At 41.9% G+C, this 22,968-nt stretch overlaps 1 protein-coding gene across 6 annotated transcripts in view; it reads right to left on the bottom strand.

Annotated features, from left to right (window-relative positions):
• ARID1B (AT-rich interaction domain 1B) overlaps window positions 1-22,968 on the bottom strand; it is a 325,014-nt gene that overhangs the window by 139,665 nt on the left and 162,381 nt on the right. For 3 of the 6 annotated variants that reach the window (XM_040058343.2, XM_040058340.2, XM_040058339.2), the window contains exon 5: window positions 4,710-4,751. The exons of the other annotated variants lie outside the window; for them this stretch is intronic. In XM_040058343.2, the coding sequence (XP_039914277.1) occupies window positions 4,710-4,751 (42 nt within the window). The remainder of the gene's footprint in view (window positions 1-4,709; window positions 4,752-22,968) is intronic. 6 annotated transcript variants of the gene reach the window in all.

Here is a 22,968-nt window from a genome sequence, read left to right on the forward strand (position 1 = left end):
CCACATCAGAAATACCACCCTTGCTGTATTTCTTTGAAAGAGTTGTCTCTCCATTATGCTCATTTCTCGATCAAAGAGAAGGCTTTACTCCTGTATTTGTCTTCTGCAAAGGAAACATAAGATCGCTCCCACAGTGAACACATCCATAGGGACTGAGATTCTTTTTCCTCGGCCCCAGCAGAACACAGTCCTAGAAAAGAACAGGTGAAGCTCACTCCTACTTCAAACCAGCGTGAGATGCAGTTGTGTGGTTAATTCTGCCTCTGTACATTAGCAAACATGCCACTTGCAAAATATGAAAGGCTTTCTTCCCTGCCCCATTTTTAAATGACACCTGCAAATCACTAATCCAGTTGCCATTTATTTCCATATGTCAAATTACAATCTTAACTTGTGCAAAGCAACATAATAGTAATGATTAAGCCAATTACATCACAACACAGCTTAAAACGACACACAATGGAAGGATTAAAGCTCACTACCAAATAAGAGAGTCCTGCTCTTGGTGGAGCTCCCCCACTGTGGGAACAGAAGTGTCTCTTTTCCTGTTGCACAAACTTGTGAGCCTTCTGACATGTAGCTGCTGGACTGCCATTAACAAACTTATTTATATTAATGCAGCACTAAGCTGGGATCACCGCACCTCGGCATTAGCTGCGGAGGGCGGGCTCTGCGGCCAGCGCTGCCAACACGGCTTATGGCACTCCACAGGTCCACAGACACGCTGGGACATGTGCAGAAGGCGATCTCACCAGGCTTAACTGAATGAAGCCTCCCCTGCGCTACGTTATTTGGGTCAGGTGGAAGCTGACAGTAAAAGCCTTAGGGAAAGGGAGGGAGAGTAAACTGAGCACAGGTATCTAAAAAGTCAGGCATCCTGTTCTCTAGATAGGGACGGACACCATTCACAGCCCGTATGAAGCGTGTGCTACTGTACTCGACACCGTAATTCCAACTGATGCCAACAGGCAGCTCCTACAACAATAAAATGTGGGTTAAATCTTTATATAATAACCAACCTTTCAGACTAAAATTTTCAATTCTACCTCAGGGATAAAAAGGTTCTAATGGAAATTGAGCATCTGAATCTCTTAGGAGGATTTAAAAAACTCCCACACTCCTATTTTTATTTGTTCATTGCCTTGGTCTTTAAATCAGCATCATTCAAAATGGTTAAACATTTTACACCTTTTATTTCTGCCCTGGGCACCTTATTTTTTTTTTTTTTTCCTTTTCTTTATTTTTCACATCTTTGTACTCCTCCTATTTTCTCCGCCATCTGCGAACACTGGTCCCATCTGCTACAATGTAAGTTCCTACTCAGCTAAAATAAACACAAAATAAATTGGTACTGTTAGTATTTTACACGTCATCATTAGGCTTTAGTAAGATTAATGGGACTCAAAGAGTTTCCAACTTTGAAATACATTCCTGTGTGTTGACTGCAGACTCAGGCAGATATCAGTCCATCTATTCACTCTTACTCTACATTTACTTTCTTGGCAGCTACGGTTTTGAAAGAACTTATTATAAATGTAAGTTTATCCTCAGCAGAATTTGAACAAACCAGGCATAACTGTTAATCCTGTCCCAGATCACCTATCAGCTGTTCATGATTTGCTACGTGGGACATTCCCCCTACATATCGCCATACGTAACCATGCATACATCACAACCCTTCTAAATACTGAAACAAAAGAACCGGTCAAAAGCTGGAAGGTGGTTTTTTTCTTTAAAAACAGACATGCATTCAAGCACACACACACAAATAAATGTGTAAATTAAACTGAACACCATGTGTACCATCTTTGAAAAAGCTGTTACAGCACACCAACAGCCTCCTTCTTCTGTAAAATTAGTTGCACAGAAAGATGAATAGGTTTACTTCCTTCTATTCAACCAAAAGAAAGCTTTGGACAGCAATGCAATCAAATCTGTACATATTTATACTTAACAAATGACAACTTCTTTTTAAAATGATTGAAAATGTGCTTAGATTTTTATGGCCTTTTAAACAGTACTGGTTTCACACATGCACAAAATGAAAATAGAAGTTCGTATTAAAATGTAATTTTTACTTTAATAAATTCCTTATGTCCTACATTTGTTTGGGGAAGACTGTTTACTTATTAAAAAGTTGAGGAGGAGGAAACCTTTTTAAGGACTACTATTAATGGTTTGCACTTTACATCTGTTCCATGCTAAAGGAGAAAAGACAGGATTTGGTACTTCAAGGTGCTTTTTCCCTGGGTATTTTGACAGTGTGACACAATTTCTTTTGTTTTCATTTTATTTTCTAAACTAAATATTTTGATTTGTCTAAATCAATATGCATAACTTGCGTCAAAAGCATCCTGTAGCTGATTTCTACAAACATGAGGATGATGATTATCATCCAAGATTCAACCATTCAAGGGGCACTACATCAGCCAGATCTTCATGCTGCCAATGATAACTACAACGAAGCTGAACAATGTTCTGATGTCTCATTCAGAACCTTTTCCTGGGGAACAGCCCCATTTGCTGCCAGCATGCGTATCTACCATGAGACTGAAATCACAGGGAATTTAAGAATAACAAATAACATTGTACATTCTTTCAGTAGTCTACAAATATCCTTTCTTAAAAGACGCTATTCTTGTACGTATCTACAGGCAACACAGCCTGTCAACAGCCTAAAACTAAGTGGCATCTAAGGATAGGTGGAATGGAAGCAGTCAAAAGAAGTCATCCCCTGCAGCAAACCATGCATCTGCTCTTGCATACAGAGGGGCCCTACAACGTTTCAAGCTGAGACATATGCTACACCCAAACCCGAAAAAGACAGCTCCCCTCAACAGTCTACAACAGCCCTGGAGAAAAATGCAGGCTAAAAGCAGGTACTAAGGAAAGCATTTCATGGTGCAAATGTTTAACCTCACATCCTTCTCAACTGTGTTATCCGGTATTCAACATACTTTTTATTTTATAAAATTAATTGGTTTTCATTTAAAAAAATTTTGCTTATACACATTCACTGTTGGCATACCAACTCATCTGTTAATGTAACAAAGGCTAGTATTTATTTGTCATTGAGACAGACAGTAAAGAAATCATTTCTTAAGGGAGAGAAGGTAAGAGAGTGCTTTTGCAGAATCTCTAAATAGACAGCAAAAATAAATTCTTGGATTAACAAGTTTTGGATAATACATTTAACTCTCTTTTTGATTGATAAAAAGTACATGACATTCCTAGATATACAGAGTTCACTATATATATCATAAAGCTACTCTTACTATATAAGAGAGTTTAAAAGATCCTGATGGTTCTGAAGCTGAAGCTTAAAACAAAAGATGCTGGGGACTCTGGACATTGATGTTCAGAGCTGGCAACAGTACCGATTCAGTTTTGTAAAACTGAAGCTTAGCAACAGAAAACTCTTTTAAGTTTTTGTAATAAAAAAGAGTTTCAAAGGATGTCCATCAGGATGACAAGACATCAAAACACCTTGTAAATCCAGCCATGAAAAAAACTTAGAAGCCTCCTCCACAGTGCTTTTTTTTTAGCTCCAAGAGTGACTGGCGACAATAATCATCAGTTATATTTCTATTTACCCACCTAGTCTGAAGGATTATGGAGATGAGCTCACAAGAGTTGACCCTCCAGGTTTATTAAATATTCAATGAATATTCCGTATGCTTGCTGGGTATTAAATAAAAATCAGAAAATACTGCAGACTACCATACATTATATTATATACTTCAAATAATACCAGAGTAGCTTTGTTTGTTTTCTAATAATTTATTGAAATCACTTATCACATATCAACATAAAAATATACAATATAGACACAATGTAAATTCTGGCATCATGAATATTTACGTACTTTTAAAGCTTTTTTTTTTCCTGCTGGTTAATTTTGCTTATTGTATTCCAAATAAACCTGGAGAACTTATTTAATGTTTTCTTGCTTTTCCTTTTTACCTTAATATTAACAGCACAGCCATTTTTTCACCTGCAGTAGCATCACAGCATATGGGCCTTCAGCAGCAGGAAACACTTCAGTGTCATGATTTAGCCTACTGTTCCTACATTCTCCATTTTCCCTTCTCCATTCACTCTCCTCCTAGCCAACTGGATATAGCCTACACACAATCTGCCTCCATTAAAATCATCTCCTACTAGTGCTCTGTTAAAACAGTGGTCACCACAATGCTCACAGGCCAAAGAAACTTGAGCACTAATGATCAAGTTGAGCTGGGCAGGTCTGAAGCTGTCTCTCCAACACACACTCCTGCCCACCACGCGCTGATCTACAATTGAACACAGGGTGATGCAGCTGTTCAATGAACTAATTTCTACTTGAGATGCTCTGTGAAAAACGGCCTGAACAAAGTGGCTTACTCAGCAGACTGCTAAGTAGACAAGTACAATTTCTGAGTTGCAAATCTATGGAACAAGAACAAATTCAGCATTTGGGCAAGTCCAATCTTAAAAACTATTGCTAAGCTGACCTTACATGTTTCCACGTGGGTTTCCACAAGTAAAACCTGCTCACACGTTATATACCAAGAAAAGACAACCTGTGTGCCATTCTCAGATTACCACACACAAAGGCAAGTTTCTGAATTGATGGATGCAAGTCACAGGATCCTCAATTCTCAGGTTGAAAATTGTCAACAACTCATATTGTTGGGACCTATGTAACAAAACTGCACCAAACTACACACCTTGTGTCCAAATGTAGCATCCTCGGAGGCCAAGACTTCAACCTGAAATTATAAGGAGAAAGATAATTTCAAATTTAGCCACCACCAAGAACCTCTCTCTCCTGAGCACAGCACCACAGTCCAGGCAAAGAAGAGATCTGTAAATGAAGGTGCCAGTCTGGATTAACCGTAGGAAACCCGAACATGATAGGATGTGCAAAACTAACAGCTGACAAGAGAAATCCTCAAGCGAGGAAAGCAGATTATCCCTCATGACATAAACAAGGTTTCTCCACCTGAATGACATCAAGAGTACCTGTCAGTATCCCAGAATTTACTATACTGAAGCTGGAACATTTTTCTCCATACAGTGCTTTGACTATACCAAACAGCTTCCTGAGCACAACCAGAATGATCTGCCATGGTAAGTCCCTGCCAAAAAAAAAAAAACCGGAAACATCTGACCTCTTCCCCTCCTGTTACCTTCTAAGCAGGCTGGGTACTTCTGCACCAGCACCAAGTGGAACAGCAACAAGGGGAAGCTCTGTCTTGGTTACAGGCTGCTGTCCTGTCTTGCACGGGCGAACTGTTCGAAAACTAAAACTCAGGGAACACAAGCTCCCCAGGCAAAGGCCGAGACCAGCTGGCTGAGAGATACAGTGAATATGTGAAAGCCTGAGAAAAGCAAGCTGCCAGCTCGAGTGGTGTTCCAGATCAAAGCCCTTGCTGGTTGCCACTGCACAGCTCTAGAGTTGATCCGCACTAATCTGCGACAACAGGAACAGACGTAGGAAAGCAGGCACACCGATTTCTCATTAGACTCCTTAAAAATACTTCACACTTCAGTGCCTTTCACCTGAGAATCTCGGTCTTTTATGAATTTTAATTAATTAAGCTTCCCAATACACCAGTGAGGTCAGAAATGTCATCATCCCAATATATAGAGAGAAGAGCAAGGCAGAAAGAGGTTAAATAATTTTTTAGTAGTTATGTGCCAAGCCAGGGACACACTCATGGAAAGAATCCCAGATCTCTACTCCCAGGCTCACAGTTTAACAACTAGGAAATTCTCTATTTCTCTGATTTACATCCTATTTAGAATGCCTACTGCTGCATTATAATTTATACAACTAGTATAACTATAACTAATGTATCTAATCTCCAGTTTAACTTAAGAACTTGAGTGAAGGATTTAAAGCAAATCAAGAGGGGAAAAAAATGAATGTGAGGTTTCACCCTGAAGCATGTTATAATGCCAGAGTTATAAACCCCCGAACAAGACGGTTTATAATGGAAAGGCTGATAAACTAACAATGATGGCAGCACTTAAATATATTTATGTCAAGATCTAGCAACATATGGTATTTCTTCATCTCTAAATTAAAAAAGGAAGGAGAAAAAAAAAAGAGGGAGGGAGATAAAGCATTCATAGGAACTAGGAATAAAGGAAGAAAATGAAACTGGAGTTACCCAATTGTGACCTGTCCAGCTAATTAGGAAAGGCAGTAAGAGGCTACAAAATAGCATCTCATTCAATAGGAGGTAGGAAAAAAAAAATCCAAGTAAATAAAAATCAATCTAAAATGATATGATACATATTAGCTCCTTATATTAATCCTCTAATCCTTTAGGCACTTTATAAATATTAAACAATCAGTCCTGGTGAGACTGATAAATATCCATAATATATTTTACAGATGAAGAAACAGACAGAGGGTTAAGTGACTTGCCCAGGGCCAAAAAGAATAATCAACCATTGGATTGGAAATAACTGTATGACTGCTTGTCACAATACAGTGCCCTACTCAGATGCTCAGGTGGCTTCTGAAAAAAGTCATTCCACTATCAGAAGCATCTTGGTTAGGGTTAATGTGGTACACACCTGTACTGTGAATGCCCATTTCCACTAGCCTTAATGTTTTTGTACAGCATCCAGCTACCACCACTAGATAGACCCCCAAAACCTTTTCAAACTCACTCAGTTTTCTCTGTCTGGTTATGTAGTCACATATTCCAGATGCCATCTCCAGTCCCATCAAACACAGAATCATAAAGGTTGGAAAAGAGCTCCAAGATCATGAAGTCCAACCTTTGATGGAACACAACCACATCAACCAGACCACAGCACCAAGTGCCATGCCAGTTGTTTCTTCAACACTTCCAGGAACAGTGCTTCCACCACCTCCCTGAGCAGCCCATTCCAATACCTGACTACTCTTTCAGTGAAGAAATTCTTAATCACGTCCAACTTGAACTTGCTCCAGCAGAGCTTGAGGCTATATCCTTTTGTCCTGTCACTTCTTGTCAAGGAGAAGAGGCTGACCCCCACCTGGCTACCTCAGTTGTTCTACCTTTCAGGCAGTTGTAGAGAGTGGATGCTTATTACTGTGCTACAATTCTGCTGTGGAGATTCGTTAGGGGAAGAAATGGAGCTTTCTTTGTGCCACAGGGTCCTTCTCTGACTTCCTCCTTGAATCCACTGGAGTTGCCAATGCCTCACCAGCCCCAGTACACCCTGGCTCCCTTGCCCTGCTGTCCCTTCCTCCCCCCTCTCCTTCCCAAGTGTCCCAGCTAGGTAGACAGCCCAAATGAGCCTATCCAGGGCTGCCTGTCCCCTGCCCTGCAGAAGCACAATGTGGATGGGGTGGCATGGAAACCCTGCACCAATCCAGCACAGATCGGGCAAAATTTTAGTTTGGGCTCTGCATTCGCCTCACCTGCAGAGAGACCGCCTCATATGCCAGGACTGTCACTGCAGAGCACAGGCATATTGTCAACACCTGGGCTCTGCTACGGAAGCTCCTGCTCAGGGCCAAGAAAATGCTCACAACTGCCACAGCTCCAAAACACATTAATTAACATGGCACAATGACCAACATGTACAAAATTCAATCCTTTGTTTCACCAAGAAATTGAGAGGAAAAACAAGCGGTGACATCAAAGAGTAAAACAGAAGTTTAAGCTAGTTTAACATACTCTTAGTCTCCTTCACATATAGAAATAATTTCTTTTATGCTTAGAAACATAAGGCTCACAGAGACAGTAAAATGGCTTGGAGTGAAGATAGATAACAATTCTAATTTAAAATGTTATTGAACAGATCTGATAAAGCTGCTTCTACTTCTCCAAGAATGATCACACCACTTCTGTGATGAATAACTGTCCTCACCTTGCAGATGATACAATGAAACATTCTCTGTGTTCTTTGTTACTACTGTGTTCAAGAGCGCACTAGTGCCTTAGTCCACGCGTTCGGATTTTCACCACCTTGTATAAAAGACAGTTAAGCTAAAGTAAGCGACAAGTAATGCTGACACCATATGATACACAACATAAAGGACTGAAACAAGATGTGGGACAACATGAGGTTTTCCTCATACTGTGCTTCCAAAAAAAGTCAAAAAAAACCCCAAACCACTCCAAAATGCATCACAACTCAGGTTGAGTGGACTCCCCTCTAGCGGGAATGCTCATGTACTTCAATCAGCACCCACATCACCCCAGCAGAAGAGAACATTACCTTAAGAATCAGGCAAGCACCATCTTTCTCTTAATCGCCTTCAGAATATAGCCCTTCCATTCCAATACATAAAAAATAAACAAGACATTCATTATTGCTTTAGGATAATTTGATGTTGATTAAGAACTTCCCATTATATACCTATCTGTGGCAGTTAAACATATTCTATTTTAGTCGGCTGTTCTGAGTGTGTACACATGTAAATATCTTGGGTAGGTGGAGTGTTTTTCTTCTACAGCAAAAAATTCACTGCATCACTAAAAAATACAGACTTGATTCTTAAATGAAGCACTGTTGATTTCACATACATATTTTTATCTGTATCAGATATAGCAGCTTTGCCCTAGGCAGTGCTCTGAATCTCTGCTCCAGTCCACACTTCCTGCTCCTCAAAATACAGTGCTACAGTTGAATGCTGTTCGCCCCATATTTAATTTCTATGTAAATGCAATTTTTGGTCACTGTTCTATGGTCTTTTTTCTTTTTTTTTTTCTTTTTTTTTTTTTCCCCAGTTTATCAAAAGAACCAAGCAGCTTTTTTACTTCTAATAAACAAACTCAAACCACACTTGCAGAATCCTGCAATTCTGGGCCAGAAGGCTATTGTGGTAAGGGGTAAATGAAGGGGTAGTATTCTAGGGAGTGTGTGTATTAACCATGCACTGTGGATCAATTACACAAGACACAATTAGTGGTTTAAGCAGGAGTATCCCACAGCTGAAGCATGCCTGTCCTGCCTGGGCAACTGACCCTTCCTATAGCCTGCTCCTCACTGTCACGCCCGGTCCAAGCGCAGCCTTCTAGGGCTGGCCAGGATGGGGTCCAGAAACCTCCCCAGTGCATGACAAGGTGAACTTCCCACCTCCCCACACAACTTACACGGACTCCAAAATGGGCAGCTATGGCCAAGACCACTACTGCTTATGTAGTATTGTATGATTTAACAGTCAAATGGAATAGCATTCAGTACTTTTTTATAAGATGAAAGAATTCATAAACATCATGTCAACCTGAGGAGCCAATGAGTAACGTGTGGAGTACCCTGAAACAAGATGGGGACTAGCCTTGAGCCTCTTTTTGTCAGAAGTAATGAAACTTTGTCAGTAGTTCTATTTTGCTTCTCAATAAATGACTCATAGAGACCCAGCTGGACAAAGAATATTGCATCGCGACCAAGAGACTTGCAGTAAATTACATACAGTCATTTTTACCTCCCTGTCAAAGAAAAAATGAGTTGAAACATAGATAGAACCATTGAGGTGCAATGCTGAACATGGCCTTTTTGGAACAAAGCTGTACAATTTAGTGATGAAACAAGGAATTATTATAATTTGGTCTTTTTCAAAGCCATATACAGCATTGGTTCAGTCCTCAGCTCAGCCCAGGTCCTTCCTGGCTCATCAAGACATTGTTTGAGACAGGATCAGGTGAAACTAAGCAAGAGTCATGGAAAGTGGAATACCATTAGGAGGGGGAATTACAGCCATGCTTAATGCCTGGACTGTTACCCAAACAACAGAATATGAAATACCATGTACACAAGGACAAAAAAACTAACAAAAGACACGGGTTACAAAAGCCCTCTCCATCTTGTTTGGGGGAATCTGAAAATAAGCACCAATTATAATTTCTGCTGTGTGCTGATTCCCATGTAATATCCCGTTAACATTAATGCTGAGAAGGATCATCGATCTACATTTAACTACCCAAGCAAAAACTTCCAATACAGCATGCACTTAATGCTGCACTGAGACTTGAGCTGGAACTCCTCAGAGCTCACCCAATGGAGCCACTATTTGCAGCTGGCAGGTGAGGGGGTTACAGCTACTCTGGCAAGGGACGCAGTAGACTGGAGCAGCTCTGATCAAGACAAAATATTTTATATGGGCACTTACAGTTTCTGTGGTTCACACGAGAATTTGCCCAGCTGGCTGCAAATTTTATAGGCTTTCTATTGTCATTTGTTTGACATTATTATTCTAGGAAAATTATAGCACAGGGCTTCCCTGATACCTAGAGGGTTTTTGCCAACTGCCTGCTTACTAAAAAGGCATGCCTCTGGCTCTTCTAAAATATGCTCAAAACAAAACAAATATGTGAGTTAATACTTGCATTTTGCAATACTTTTGCTTTCCCTGTTTTGTAAGGATTGATCAGTTTACAAAGGACTCTCCTCCCCATGATAACAAAATCTAAAAAGAAGGGGGAAAGACAGGTGCATCCTCCTGAATTACTACTGCCAAATCACCTTCAGGCTGTTGGGGTGCACCTCCTGGTCAACTGTGAGAAGACAAAACTGCATCACTGTGTCCAGTTCAAATTGTGTGGTCTTGTACCCACTTTTGCCCTCTGACTAATGCAGGACTTGGTGACTTTTTCCAGTCCTGGGGAGGGAGAGGCTCTGTAGTTCCAACAACTTAGTCTCATTAGCCCAGGTACAGAGCAATGCAAATGTAATTCCAATTACTATTTCCATATACCAATCTTGCTGAGCTGCCTATGTGAAATAGCCTGGATTGCATGGAAAACTCAGGATGCTGTAATGCTTGGTGCAGATACATCCTCATAATCCTTTTTAGTGTAGATTTTCAGCTTTTAAGGTTTTCCTATTAGTCCACCCACCCACACACCACCAGTTCCAAACTCATCTTTTAAACAAAGGTGATAGGAAATTAATCCAGTTTTCATTTTTCAAAGTCCTTAGTTTATTTCAAAGATGAATATGGTTGTAGTCATTAATATCTTTATGAAATCCAGTTTAACTAGCTTTAACATCTCCTCCTTTTGCCATCCTTTTCAAGTAATTAGGATTCAGTAATTGTGGCAAATAATTGTCCTCACTGGAGCAGGGACAAACCCACATGACCCACACTAGTTTCTGCCAGTTTTCAAGGATTTACTGGGAGTGCACACAGTTTTAAGTGCACACTGAACTATGGTAATAAACTTTGGTGACTGCAACAACCCATTCTTCCCTTTTTTCTCTCCTACCTACCACCGTTCTTTTTTAACTGCAATCATGCATGTAGTTCAGGCTAGGTTTCAGGTCTGTAGCAAATGAGTATTGGGCATGTTCCCTGGGCAATCCTTGAATAAATACACCAAAGACACACCTTTGTTATGACCCTGAATCCATGCCTGAAATAAAGGTGTGACAGTCTCATGAATTAAGGATAAATCAGATGAAATTTCCTCACTTTCTATAAAAAGGCTGTTGAGTCTACTTACTCAGGCCTTTCAGTAAAGTAAATGCTATCGCCTCCCAGTTTGACCTGTATAAAATCTAGAAACCATGCGACTCAGTTCACGGTAATTATTCATTAAATCTGGCATCCCCTTTTTCTTAGGCTTTCCCTTTCATTTATTGCTTCTTTTTTGTGGTATCAGTCATTTATCTCTTAGCCTGCTAGGTCTAGCAATAATAAAGATCAACGTTCTAATTTTTGAAGCCTCAACTTCTGGATCCCTCTTTAAATGATAGAGTAACTTTGTGTGCTACTTTGTGCTAAAAAGGTTTGAAAAGATGTTTCAAGAAACTATTCTGCAGCTCAAATTGCTTTTTAATTCTCATCATTCTCCTTATTAGCATGCACAGACAACACAGTGGCTCAAGGACGCGGCTTGCTGAAGCAGCTCTGTTCTTGGTCAGCCACTGTTTGAGATAAAAACACTATGATGCATCATGTTCTTAAAACCTGGTTAGTGGTACAGATCTGTCCTACTCATATCTTTAAAGTATTTTGTAAATGTCAGTGCTTTGGGGTAAGCTGATTTACAAGAACTGGGAAAAAAAAAAAAAAAAAAAAAAAAAAAAAAAAAAAAAAAAAAAAAAAAAAAAAAAAAAAAAAAAAAAAAAAATTTCATTAACATCTCCGGCACTGAGTCCAACACACATTGCTGGATGTGCTATTGACCAACCTGCTGGTTTAGTCTCCCTTTGCAAATATTTTGCAAAATCCTGGGAACAAGGCCAATCCCTGAGAAGAAAATATTAGCTAACTAAAAGTAGTAACAATCAGCCTTGTGAGATGTAATACTTACAACAGAATTACACATATCAGGAGCACCTCAGGAGAAAAAAAAAAGGTGTGCTATGGGGCAATTTCTGTAAAGTCAAGAAGACAGAAAAGTACAAAAATATTTAGGCTTGAACCCAGAAACAAACATTACAATTCCCAGAGAAACTGACATTTGAGAATGTGTACATCTCTGCTCAGTGCACCCTCACTGAAAGGAAACCTATGAGACCCATCTGTGGGCACCCTCCCATCCCTTATAATTCCATCACAACTTACTGCTCCATAGGTCCCTTATCAATAGTGGATTATCAGTAAATTCAGGGCAGTAACATGCTCATCTGTTCTTGTCACTAGGAGATGAAACAGGCAAGATAGATATAAACACACGCATACCCATGCACATTTTCCCTCTGTAAGCGTATCCTCAAATTCTTTTCTATTTTCTTGTCATTCTGTTTTTCATATATATATGCAAAAGATGTGTAACATGCAATTAGTTCTTTCACACCAGAACACTGCATGAAACAGAGTAACTGCACTAAAAATGCTTTTGATATTTGTTTGTTTGACAATGTAGAGATCAAAATGACTGTTGTACATAACCCAAAATCTGAGTGCAGTTGCTATTTAATTTCCCTTAAGAAAGGAGTGGTAGGTATCATAAAAACAGAATTCCAATCTCATGCATTCTAATATGTGGGAAATCCTGAAAAACTGTCATTATACCATGTGACATAAGCAGTAACAATTACTGCCACCAGTACGTCTTTTATTTAGATACTGTGACTGCATCTTTTCTAATCCATTTATATTTTCACTCTCTTGTTCCAACACTGTGATTTCATTTTAATTCCCCGCTTTCAAAACTGAGGAGCATAAAACCTCGTCTGCAAAAGGTCTCTATAGTTATTGCCTTTGGGCACTACCATGCTGTGGGGCTGCAGAGGAACCCCTATGGAAAACCTCAAAGAAGGGTTAAAGGGTAAAAGGGTCGCTGCCCTCTTACTAGCGGGGCTGGAGCTACCCACTGCCACAGCTCAGTGACCCAAGGGCCCATCTGAGCAGCCCCAACAGCCCCTTCCCAACAGACCTGGGTTCCTCAGCCTAAATACAAGATGCCATCCACCAGCAACTAGGGGGTGGTAATGAACAGCTGCATTGCTTCTAAATATTCCAGAAACTTCCATAAAGGCGTGTTTTAAAGCAACCCTCACCAATGGGATGGGGTTTTGATGCTTAAGGTTGCAGTTGCAGAGTACTCCTCTGTCTCCTTTACCTACATCTCTACATAATTATTGCACATAGCACCTCCAAAAGTGAAAACAAACACAGTTCCAGATAAAACTGCATGTCTTAACAATCTTGTCTGAAACAAGTTAAACATTTTGCAGCAAAAACGGAAGATAAGTGACCAAGGACAAAATCTTTACAGAAGCAAAGCTTCAACTCTACACCATTCTGTCAGCAGCTTTCTTATTTAATTGAGCCCGTATACAACCAACATCAAAGATACAAAGCTATTTTGTGCTGAAAATATTGGAAGCATGTTAGGAAGAGGTGGCAAACAGAAAGGATCTGTCAAAGGTAACAGATGTATCAAGGGCACCAAGCACTGTGAAGAAGGCGTTAATTATCTATGCTGAAAGAAAAGGTGTTTGAAAAACAGAAACTGTTTTCAAGAGATTCAACATATTCCTATTGTGCTCAGAAGAAAAAGCCTCCTGCACCTGCGAGAACATTATTTTGAGAATGTGGGTTAAGAAGAATTTTTAGGCGAGTTTAAACACAATGTAGGGAGCACTCAGTTTCAGAAAAATGATTTTAACTTCAAAACCTTTACTGTGTCCCACAACCAATTGCAATCGTAAATTACATTCTTTACTCCTACTTCTAATGGAATGGGTAACTCACACAACCCAGTGGAATCTCAAAAATAATAGGAAAAGAAGAACACCTTTTTGAGCATTTTTTTTTGTAATTTAGCACCACTTCCCACAGTACTTTCAACGCCCACCCCACAAGAACTGTTTCATTTTTCTTCTTGATTTATCTGAAAAAAGTGGTGCTTTTTGAGAAAAACACCAGATCACACCAAGGCAAGACTTACCACCATAAGATCTACCCTACATATATCTCTTGTTCTTCCGTACTTGTTTTCTAGATTGTATATGGTGCTACTTGCTCACAACCTAATTCTGAGTCCAAAGAAACTGATTCTTTGTTATACCTGTGCTTCCTCTCTCCATCTTCCCTTGCAGGACTCATGAACTGGGACTTTCTAAAACATGGTTTTGAGAGAAATTATCAGTTAACACAAAAATCACCCTTTTCATCTTCAACAGAAATACTCGGAACAGATCCAAGAGCAGACGAGCAACAATTAAAAGCAAGGAAAGGCTACGCTTTTATACAAAAAAAGGCTGAAACATATTTTTCTGAAGATGAATAAAACATACTAAATGCATTTCTGATATTGCACACTCAGTTAAATTAGTGTTGCCATAGGAGTGTGATACGGTTAACAAGAGAACCATGGTGCTCCATGCAGCTGTAAATTACGTGGGAAAAGGATCAAGGCAATTGCCAGCAGCATGTAACATGCTCTCAAAACTGGCTTCTACTTTCCCAAGCAGATCAAAGGGTCTTCCTGACGTCCCCATATATCATGCCATGTACAGAGAGTGGCTAATGCTGACAACACCTGGGAAACTCATGTGGGCATCCTGTGGGTATTGTCAGATACAGCATACAGGTTTAGAAGGGATAATTTGCACAACAAACTATCCACACACCTGCCAAATAACCCTGCAGTAGGAATTCACTGGGCAGTGTTTCTGTGTTTCCACCTCAAACTTGAAAAGGTAAATCCGTGGACAAGACTTTGCCAATGACATGAGCTTTGCTTTTGAATTATCTTAGGATGCATCCCCATTGCCTCCACACGTGGTACAAAGATTGATAAACACTCTGACTGGATTAACTGCTTTAAAAATTATTCAGATGTCACAGCTGGCCAGTTTTTGACCCTTCTGGTATCAAGATTTAAGAGCTGACTGGGAAAGAACAAGTGCTCCAGTCAGTGCCATAACTCCTCCACACTCTTCCAGCTCACAATAGCAGTACAATTCCTCAGAACTGAAGGAAAAACTGTCTCTCACATCTAGCCCAGCTTTACACTGAATATTTCAATGGGGTAGGCAAAATTACCAGCATTCCTAGGAATCACTTCAGGCCTAAACAGAGTGCATAATAATAAAAGCTTAGAACAACCAACAAAGTGTTTGCATTTTTTTGCATTTTACTTGAGTTCTCTAGACACTGTACTGGAGAAAAGTGAGCACAAGCCCTGAAAACATGCCCCCCAAAATACACATTCCATAATTCACATGCACAAAGCCCAAATCTGCATACAGGAATCAAACAATTAGGTTTCTAAAATGCTTGAACTACTTATATAGCTCGGGACTTTTGTTAACCTGGGCAAATGCACAACATATAATTTTGCTGACCACTTCAGCATTTCACTTTTTTGATACAGCCACAAACAAACAAACAAAGTAATTTAAGTCCAAATTCTTCTCAAAGTTACAGCTAGCAAATAGTGGCTCACTTATAAAAGCCTGATTAATTGCAGAATCTTGGGTTCAGAATTCAATTACACGTTAGAATATTATAAATTCTAGAGCCTATAAACAATGACTATGAAACTGTTTATAGCATTTGAAGTATTTTATCTGAATACTGCAATATGAACTGTAAATGTGATCCCCCCTCCCCCACTTTTCTTCTCATTTGTTTGCTGAAGTTTCTTCACGCAAACAGAACAAGAATGACACTGAAGGAAAGAGGAGAGGAGAAAGGATGTGGCAGGCTATTGACACACCACCTCCTCACAAACTCTGATTCTTTACTTTATGCCTGTTCTGTGAGTTTTATTCTGGGTCTACAAGGGTACTTCTGGATAATTACAGGATACAAGCTAGCATTTTTTCTCCCAGTCTGTCTCAATTTCAAAGTAAACCTCCTCTTCGTTCCTTTATTGTTATTCAAAGTGAAACTGCAAAACAAATCAATTGCTAACAGCCTTGTGCAGGTTTCCAAACTTAGCATTCCTGTATGACAGTGTGCCTGTAAGGTATTATTCAATGTAGCAGTACATCTTCAGGTATGAAAACCTCATATAAATCCTCAACTTCAATGTCCGCTTTTGTCTTCTTTACACACATATATATTTTTTTATATGCAAACACATACGTACACATGTATTTTACAAGTACCCCAGTAAAGATTTTCTTTACAACTTTTCCTGAAGAACTAAATCCCAGCAGTCACCCTATTAGGTTATCGGCACCAATTGTAATACTGAGGTGGCAATCCCAGAGACTACTTTTTATACTTATTTTAAACTCATTTTATCCACTTATTTTTATAAGACAGAACTGAACTACTGTTTCAAAGGTGAAAGGCTAGAGTTTTAATTTCTGAACTGTGCAGTCCTGGCAGGGTTTTTCAACACTTTCATGTTTTGTGGAGTCCATTTTATTTCTGCATTCATTTCTACTAAGGCTCCCCTTTTCCCTTACAATAAAGAATGTATCACTGTATTTACAAGGAAGCTAGTCATGGACAGGTTTTGCTGCAACTCATTAGTTATGTCTCACTCTGAGTTTACAAACAGCTGTCCCATGCATCTCCACTGGATACAATTTTAGTCTAGACAGGGGAAATCCAAGCTACTGCTGCCCAAACAACATAAACACAGGAAGATTTTCAATCAATCATTTCATTTATAGAAACATGTCTAATAATATAAGGGGAGGGTGTTTTTGGAAGAAAGCCCATTTCAGAGCCTGAAACAACATAATTGCGTGGTATTGTTCTTGTGCTAGGCAGGGCTATGGAACGACACTCACAAACCAGATTTTGGTGCTGTGGTACATTTCAGTAAAATAAGCCTTGTTTCTCCAATACAAATGGCTTTCAAGACCACTAACAACTTTGAAATAAATGGTAAACAGACTAAGTAAGACTTGCACAGTGCTGGCATTCATCTCTGCTTTGAAACAATCAGGTCAGTGCCCACACAAATATATTTCTAGCATGACCATTACTTGTTTTTCTTCAAGCTGTTTTACCTGGGAAACAGCATTAAACCCAGCAGCTACTAACATACTAATACCTTTCTCCTGTTCTCATCTGTGCCAGCTTGTTCTCTGTCCTCAGTCATATATATGTCTTGAAATAAGCTGCTTTGAATGCAGCTATTCCTGTGCTGTTAAGTTTCTTAGAGAAAAACACTGTCGTCTCCCTCTTTATGTTTGGAACATCCACACACTAACTTGTCAAAAAAACCCCCAACAAAACAACAAAAATCAAAGTGAAGACCATTGCAATGCTTTTCCTTCAAGAGGAGGAAGGGAAAGAAGCCATTCTTCGGTCCATGTTTTTTTTTTTTTTTTTTTTTTTTACTCCTGAGTAATAGTTGTCCCTTCATCAAGAGGCTCAGTTTACGACCCTGATCTCAGATCAGCTTTTACCAGTGGGTGTCAGTGTAACAGTGTAATGATATAATGGGGGGAGGACAAGGAGAAAATGCATGAAAAAATAACGATTAAGTTTTATTTTAGATGCTACATTTATACTAAAAGTAAAGAAAGAAAATGTTTCCTTTCAAAACCGATTTCACTGCAGATTTATTCTGCAAAGATCTTCCAACTGCTTGTTTGTGCCAAGTAATTATTTTCAATTTCTGTTTTCCAAGCCTTTGTATCTTCTGTGTATGTACACACATGCACACAAACATGGCCATAAAATAGATGTTTGATGTATAAACCCTTTGTCATCGTTTTGACAAAGTGAGACTGTCTCTTTAATTCAAATTTCACAGTGAACAGTTAAGAGGCTCTGTGGACCCCAACTTATTAACCTGTGCCAATTTAACTAGTATTACTCAAGAGGTTCAAAAACCTAAAAATAGGTGTTAATCTGTGCAGACTGACAGCAACTAATCAGTACCCTCCCTGCCACAACTTCTGTCCCTCCTACTCCTTGAAGGGGGGCAAGTACACCACGCGGGAAGGCAAGGAAAGGACAGTCCCCACGGTGTGGTTTGTATGTGTGTGTGTTTTGTTTGTTTGTTTCCGCTTGTCTCTTCTGAAAGTAAAAAAGCCACCAAGTGTTACTTAGTAGAGGTCGGCTTGAAAACTTGTTTCCGTACTAGCAAGCAATGGCTTCCTGAAATCAAGAACTGCTTGAACGTCTACCAAACCATTCTGCCGAAATTACAAAACCCTTTCGTTTTACATACCTTAAAAAGAAACACGCTTTAAAAATCCAGTTGTCTTAGCTCCAAGTGTAGTTAGACATCGTTTCAAATTTTAAACGTGCAACTCTGCCTTTTTAAAAGCTCTTACATTAATTAATAACCTAGTTCAGAGTCTCTCTCCACCAAAGCACAAAGGTACGTGTCTGTGCCTACGCAGGTACGTCCTCTTCTTCCCTTGCTCCTTTCCCGACCATAAGCCTGGCGCTCCTGTGCCATGGAGACAACCCTGAGTCATGTGCTCGCATCCCCTTTATTAAACACAAGAAGAATTAAATGCCGAGTGAAAAGACCCCCAAGTTGTGGCTCGCAGCCGTAGCGCTGCCCCTGGAACCAGTCCCTGCAAAAGGGCGTTAAAATAAAGAGCCGGTCGGGACAGGCCGGTAACTGAACTGTCAAATTAAAAATATGCACCGAAGTAGGTTAGGTCTTTCCGTATATAACTCGCACCCGCCCGGGATATGCCGGGCTCTGTTAAAATCTATCGTTCCGAGCGAGCCACTGCGGGGCAGATTTGCAGGAAGTACCAAAATACCGTACAACAACTCTGTTGCGGCCATTGTTAGCAGAAGGAAGTAAACAACACTGGGCTAAGGCGCTTATGCGTGGCTGGAACGGGGAGAGAACACAGGAGCCCCGCCGGGCCGGGCCGGGCGGGCTCGCAAATGGCGGCGCCAATGGCGGCCCGCGCGCCCCTCCCCCGGACCTGTTTTTGTGCGCGCTCGCACACCCCCCCCCCCCTCCGCCCCGTCCCATCCCCCGGCCCCTCGCAGCCATCAGCCGCTCGTCCCAATTACGCTGAACGAGTCGCAACTCATCCAGGCTGAAAGTTATATATTAAAAAGAGAGCGGGCGAAGCGTGGGGAAAGAGGTCGGGAGGGACGAGGGGGAGGGAAAGTGCAGAAGAGCAGCTGAGAGTTGCGCCCGGCAAGGGCACGGCAAGGGGCGCTCCGCGCCTCGGCGCTGCCGCTGCCCGTGCGACCTTTTATACTGGGCTCTCTGCCGGGTCAGCAGAAAACCACCCCCCCTCCGCGTTTCGCCCGCTCTCCCACTCCTCTCAGGAAAAGATCAGTATCTTGGGAGCCCATCCCTTTAATACACATCCTTAAACAAACAAACAAACAAACAAAACAAAAAAAAACACGGGGGAAAAAAACACCAAAAAACAAACAACCCAAGGGCCCAGTACACCCAGGCCGTCGGGCGGCGCTCGGCCCGGTGTACAGGGGCGAGGGCAGGGCCGGCCTGTGAGGAGTGGGTCCTCTCAGTCTCTCCGAGTTCCAAAGTTTCCCTATTTAGGTCGCCTCCAGCTTTCGCTGCTCTTTGAGCCACTCCGAGGAACTGAACAAGGGCCACTAATAGGCGGGGGCCGGGGAAGAAGGGCGGCCTTGGGTAAGGAGCAGCCGCCTGCCATTCGCCTCGGCCCCGCGCTCTTGCCCTCACTCGCCATCCTCCTCCCTCCCCGTCGTGTGTGTGGGTTCACAAAGGCACATCTGTGCGTGTCGAAGGGCCGGCCTGACGTGTTCTCCGCTCGCAGCAGCTGCGGTTTCTGAGGAAACAAGGCTGATTTTCTAGTCAGGCTGGAAGGGCTTTTTTTTCCCTCACCCCCCCCCCCCTTCCAAGCGCCTACGTGCGGGGGAGGGGGAGCGGGAGCGGCGGGGGGAGGAGAGGGGGAGGAGAGGAGCAGGAGAGCCGAGCCGAGCCCGCGCCGCAGCGGAGCCGCCGGGGGAGGGGCCGCGCGGGGCCTGCCGGGAATGTGCTGGGAATGGTTCGGCGTTCCCAGGGCGGCTCTCGGTGTCGCAATCCCGCTCTCTCCGTCTCTCGGCTTGTTTTCTTAAAGGCTACAACCTTTGTAGTCGGCGGCTCTTGCGCGAGGGCTCGGGATCGTCAAGGGGCGCCTCGCACCGTTTGCCAAAAATCCCTTTTAATCCTGCCAACTTGGGGGAGGGGGAAAGGAAAAAAAAGAAAAGCTCTGCTCAACTAAGTCCTCGCAGTTCTTGGTGCTGCGGGGCGGGTTTTCACGCTCTCCGCTTCGACTTTCCCGGCTCCTCGGCAAGGGAAGGGGTTAATCCGAACCACTCCAGCTCTTTAAACCGGCTGCAGATCTGCGGTGCGATAGCGTCCGAGCAGGGGCTCGTCCTTCCCTCTCCCCTCACGCTGCTCTGCTCAAAAGCCCGGCCCTGGCAACCAACACAAACAGCTAATTGCCGTGCCCATGAACGATGAGCTCCGGCGTGATACGCAGCCCGGCCCGGCAGCGGGGGAGGAGAGGCGAGCGGAGGGATGGGGGCAGCCAGCGAGGGGCCCGCGGTGGGAGCGGCGACCGCCGCCCCCCCGACCGGCCCTGGACACGCGGGTTCGCCTCACGGAAATTTCCTGAGGTTTTCCTGTGCTACCTGCGCGGCGTGGAAATTAATTGAAGGCTGTAGAGCAAACCCGGAGCCAACAAGGACATGCCAGGGAAAGATCAAATGTTCCGAGTTAAAAAGGAGCGCAGCCCTTCAGCTTCCCGGTTCTAGCCGCCCGCAATAGCCCCCCCTCATAAACTAGAAATTAAAGACTGGGAGGGAGGACAGAGGGTGGGAACTGCTGGTGTTCTGACAAGGACGGGAAGAAGAAAGAGGAGACCACGATAAAAATGCACATGGAAAGACTTTTGCCGAGTTCGGTAAATAAAGTCGTAATTGACTGTAATAGGCAAAGGTGGAAGACAAACATTTGTGCTCTTTGTTCTGATATTAGAAATGTCAGGTGAAACTTTAATCCCTTGTAGCTGTTTATTTGTAAAATGTCCAAACATCTTCCTGTGCACACACCATAACAAATTAATTTCACCGATGTTTAGCGTTTGAGCTCACCGTAGACAAGCAAGGAATTGATTCAGAGATATAAAAGCTAATGTTACAAATTTTTCAAACTTGATTGCCTGCTATTAGGTACCTGTGTTCATATTTAGTCACTGAAATAATTGGCCTAATTTTCAGAAATGATAAGCCCTCACACTTTCAATTAATTTCACATCTCTGAAAATTAGGCCATTACAAATCTAAATTTGACCTAGGTTTGAAAATTCTGGTTGTATCTCTGAAACAGAAAAAACCCGCAGTGATTACAACCGAATTCTAGCATAATTACTTAACATTAAATATGGAGAGACTAGAAAAGGAAAATACATTCACTGGGCAGTGGTATCTAGTGCTACAGAAGCTATGTGACAATTGAATTTAAAACATTCAAAGCTCTATGTGAATCTGATACTTAGATTCGCTTCAGTTATTGCTGTGGAAGACAAAAATAAACAACTCGTATCCCAACAGAAAATAAAACACACATTTACAAATTGTCAGGAGAGACCCCAAACATTTGGCCATATTAATCACATTTAATGCACGTTTTCCACAAAGGAATTAAGGGGGAGAAAAAATCACTTTTGCTTTAAAGAGGGGAAAAGGCAAACTGGGTAAAGACCGCATGTGCAAATATTCCTCACTGCATCTAAATTAACTGCTATTTCTAACTGTACAAAGGCTGTTTTTCCCACAATTTCAAGTGAACTTTTCTGCAAGTTTGAGCAAGGCATAGGGGCGGCTCTAAAGAGGAATATTAGAAACAGAGGGAAAAAAGATTCTTGAGAAATGCCCAAAATAATCATGTTTCTTGCCTTTTGCCAGAACTGGAGTCAGTTTTACCAAGCGGAAGTACTCAAAAATCCTCTGTCTGGGCTCAAAACAAGGAAAAAGGCTTTACAGAACATGAAACTTTTAGGAAACAACTTTGGATTCGTTTTATACATATTCTAGTTTTTGAACCTGTAAAGAGGTGCTTCGATCATTATTCTCACGTCTCTCCCCCACCGTTTTACAAGAGCTAAAAAATGCCCCCCTACAAGCACTGGAATGTAGAGGCTGAAGGGTTTTGTTACTGTTGTTTCGTTTTCTCAAATTATCCGAAAACCAGAAATCCCAGTCCCTGATGCATTCTCGTCTCCTCTCCCCTCTGCCCTCCCATGGAAACCCTGAAGTAAATTCCCAAGTCCAAGCGCCCGGGGAGCCGCAGCCAGGCTTCCCTGAGGCTGCTGCCTCTGCCTCATCCCCGTGCAGGGCAGCAGCAACAATGGCTCCTTCTGCCGCGCTCGCCAAAAGAGGCGACCTGCCGTAATAGTAAGGGAGTATCTTTAGCTCGATCTAAATGCTTTACACAGGGAAAAATCAACTGCAGCGGCTTCCAGAGTCCTAGCGCTCCTTGTCAGCAGGCCTCCTAGGCATTGCAGGGGGGAATTCACGTCCCAGCCCACGGCGGCCGGGGAAGGCGGCGAGCAAGGGTGAGTTAGCACTGCGTTTGGGACAGCAGAAGGCAAAATTTTCTAGCCGAGATCCTTGGAGGAACCTGTGGCTTACCTCGGCATATGAAATTGTTTGAA

Source organism: Hirundo rustica, chromosome 3 (genome assembly GCF_015227805.2).
Source record: "Hirundo rustica isolate bHirRus1 chromosome 3, bHirRus1.pri.v3, whole genome shotgun sequence".
NCBI lineage: Eukaryota > Metazoa > Chordata > Aves > Passeriformes > Hirundinidae > Hirundo > Hirundo rustica.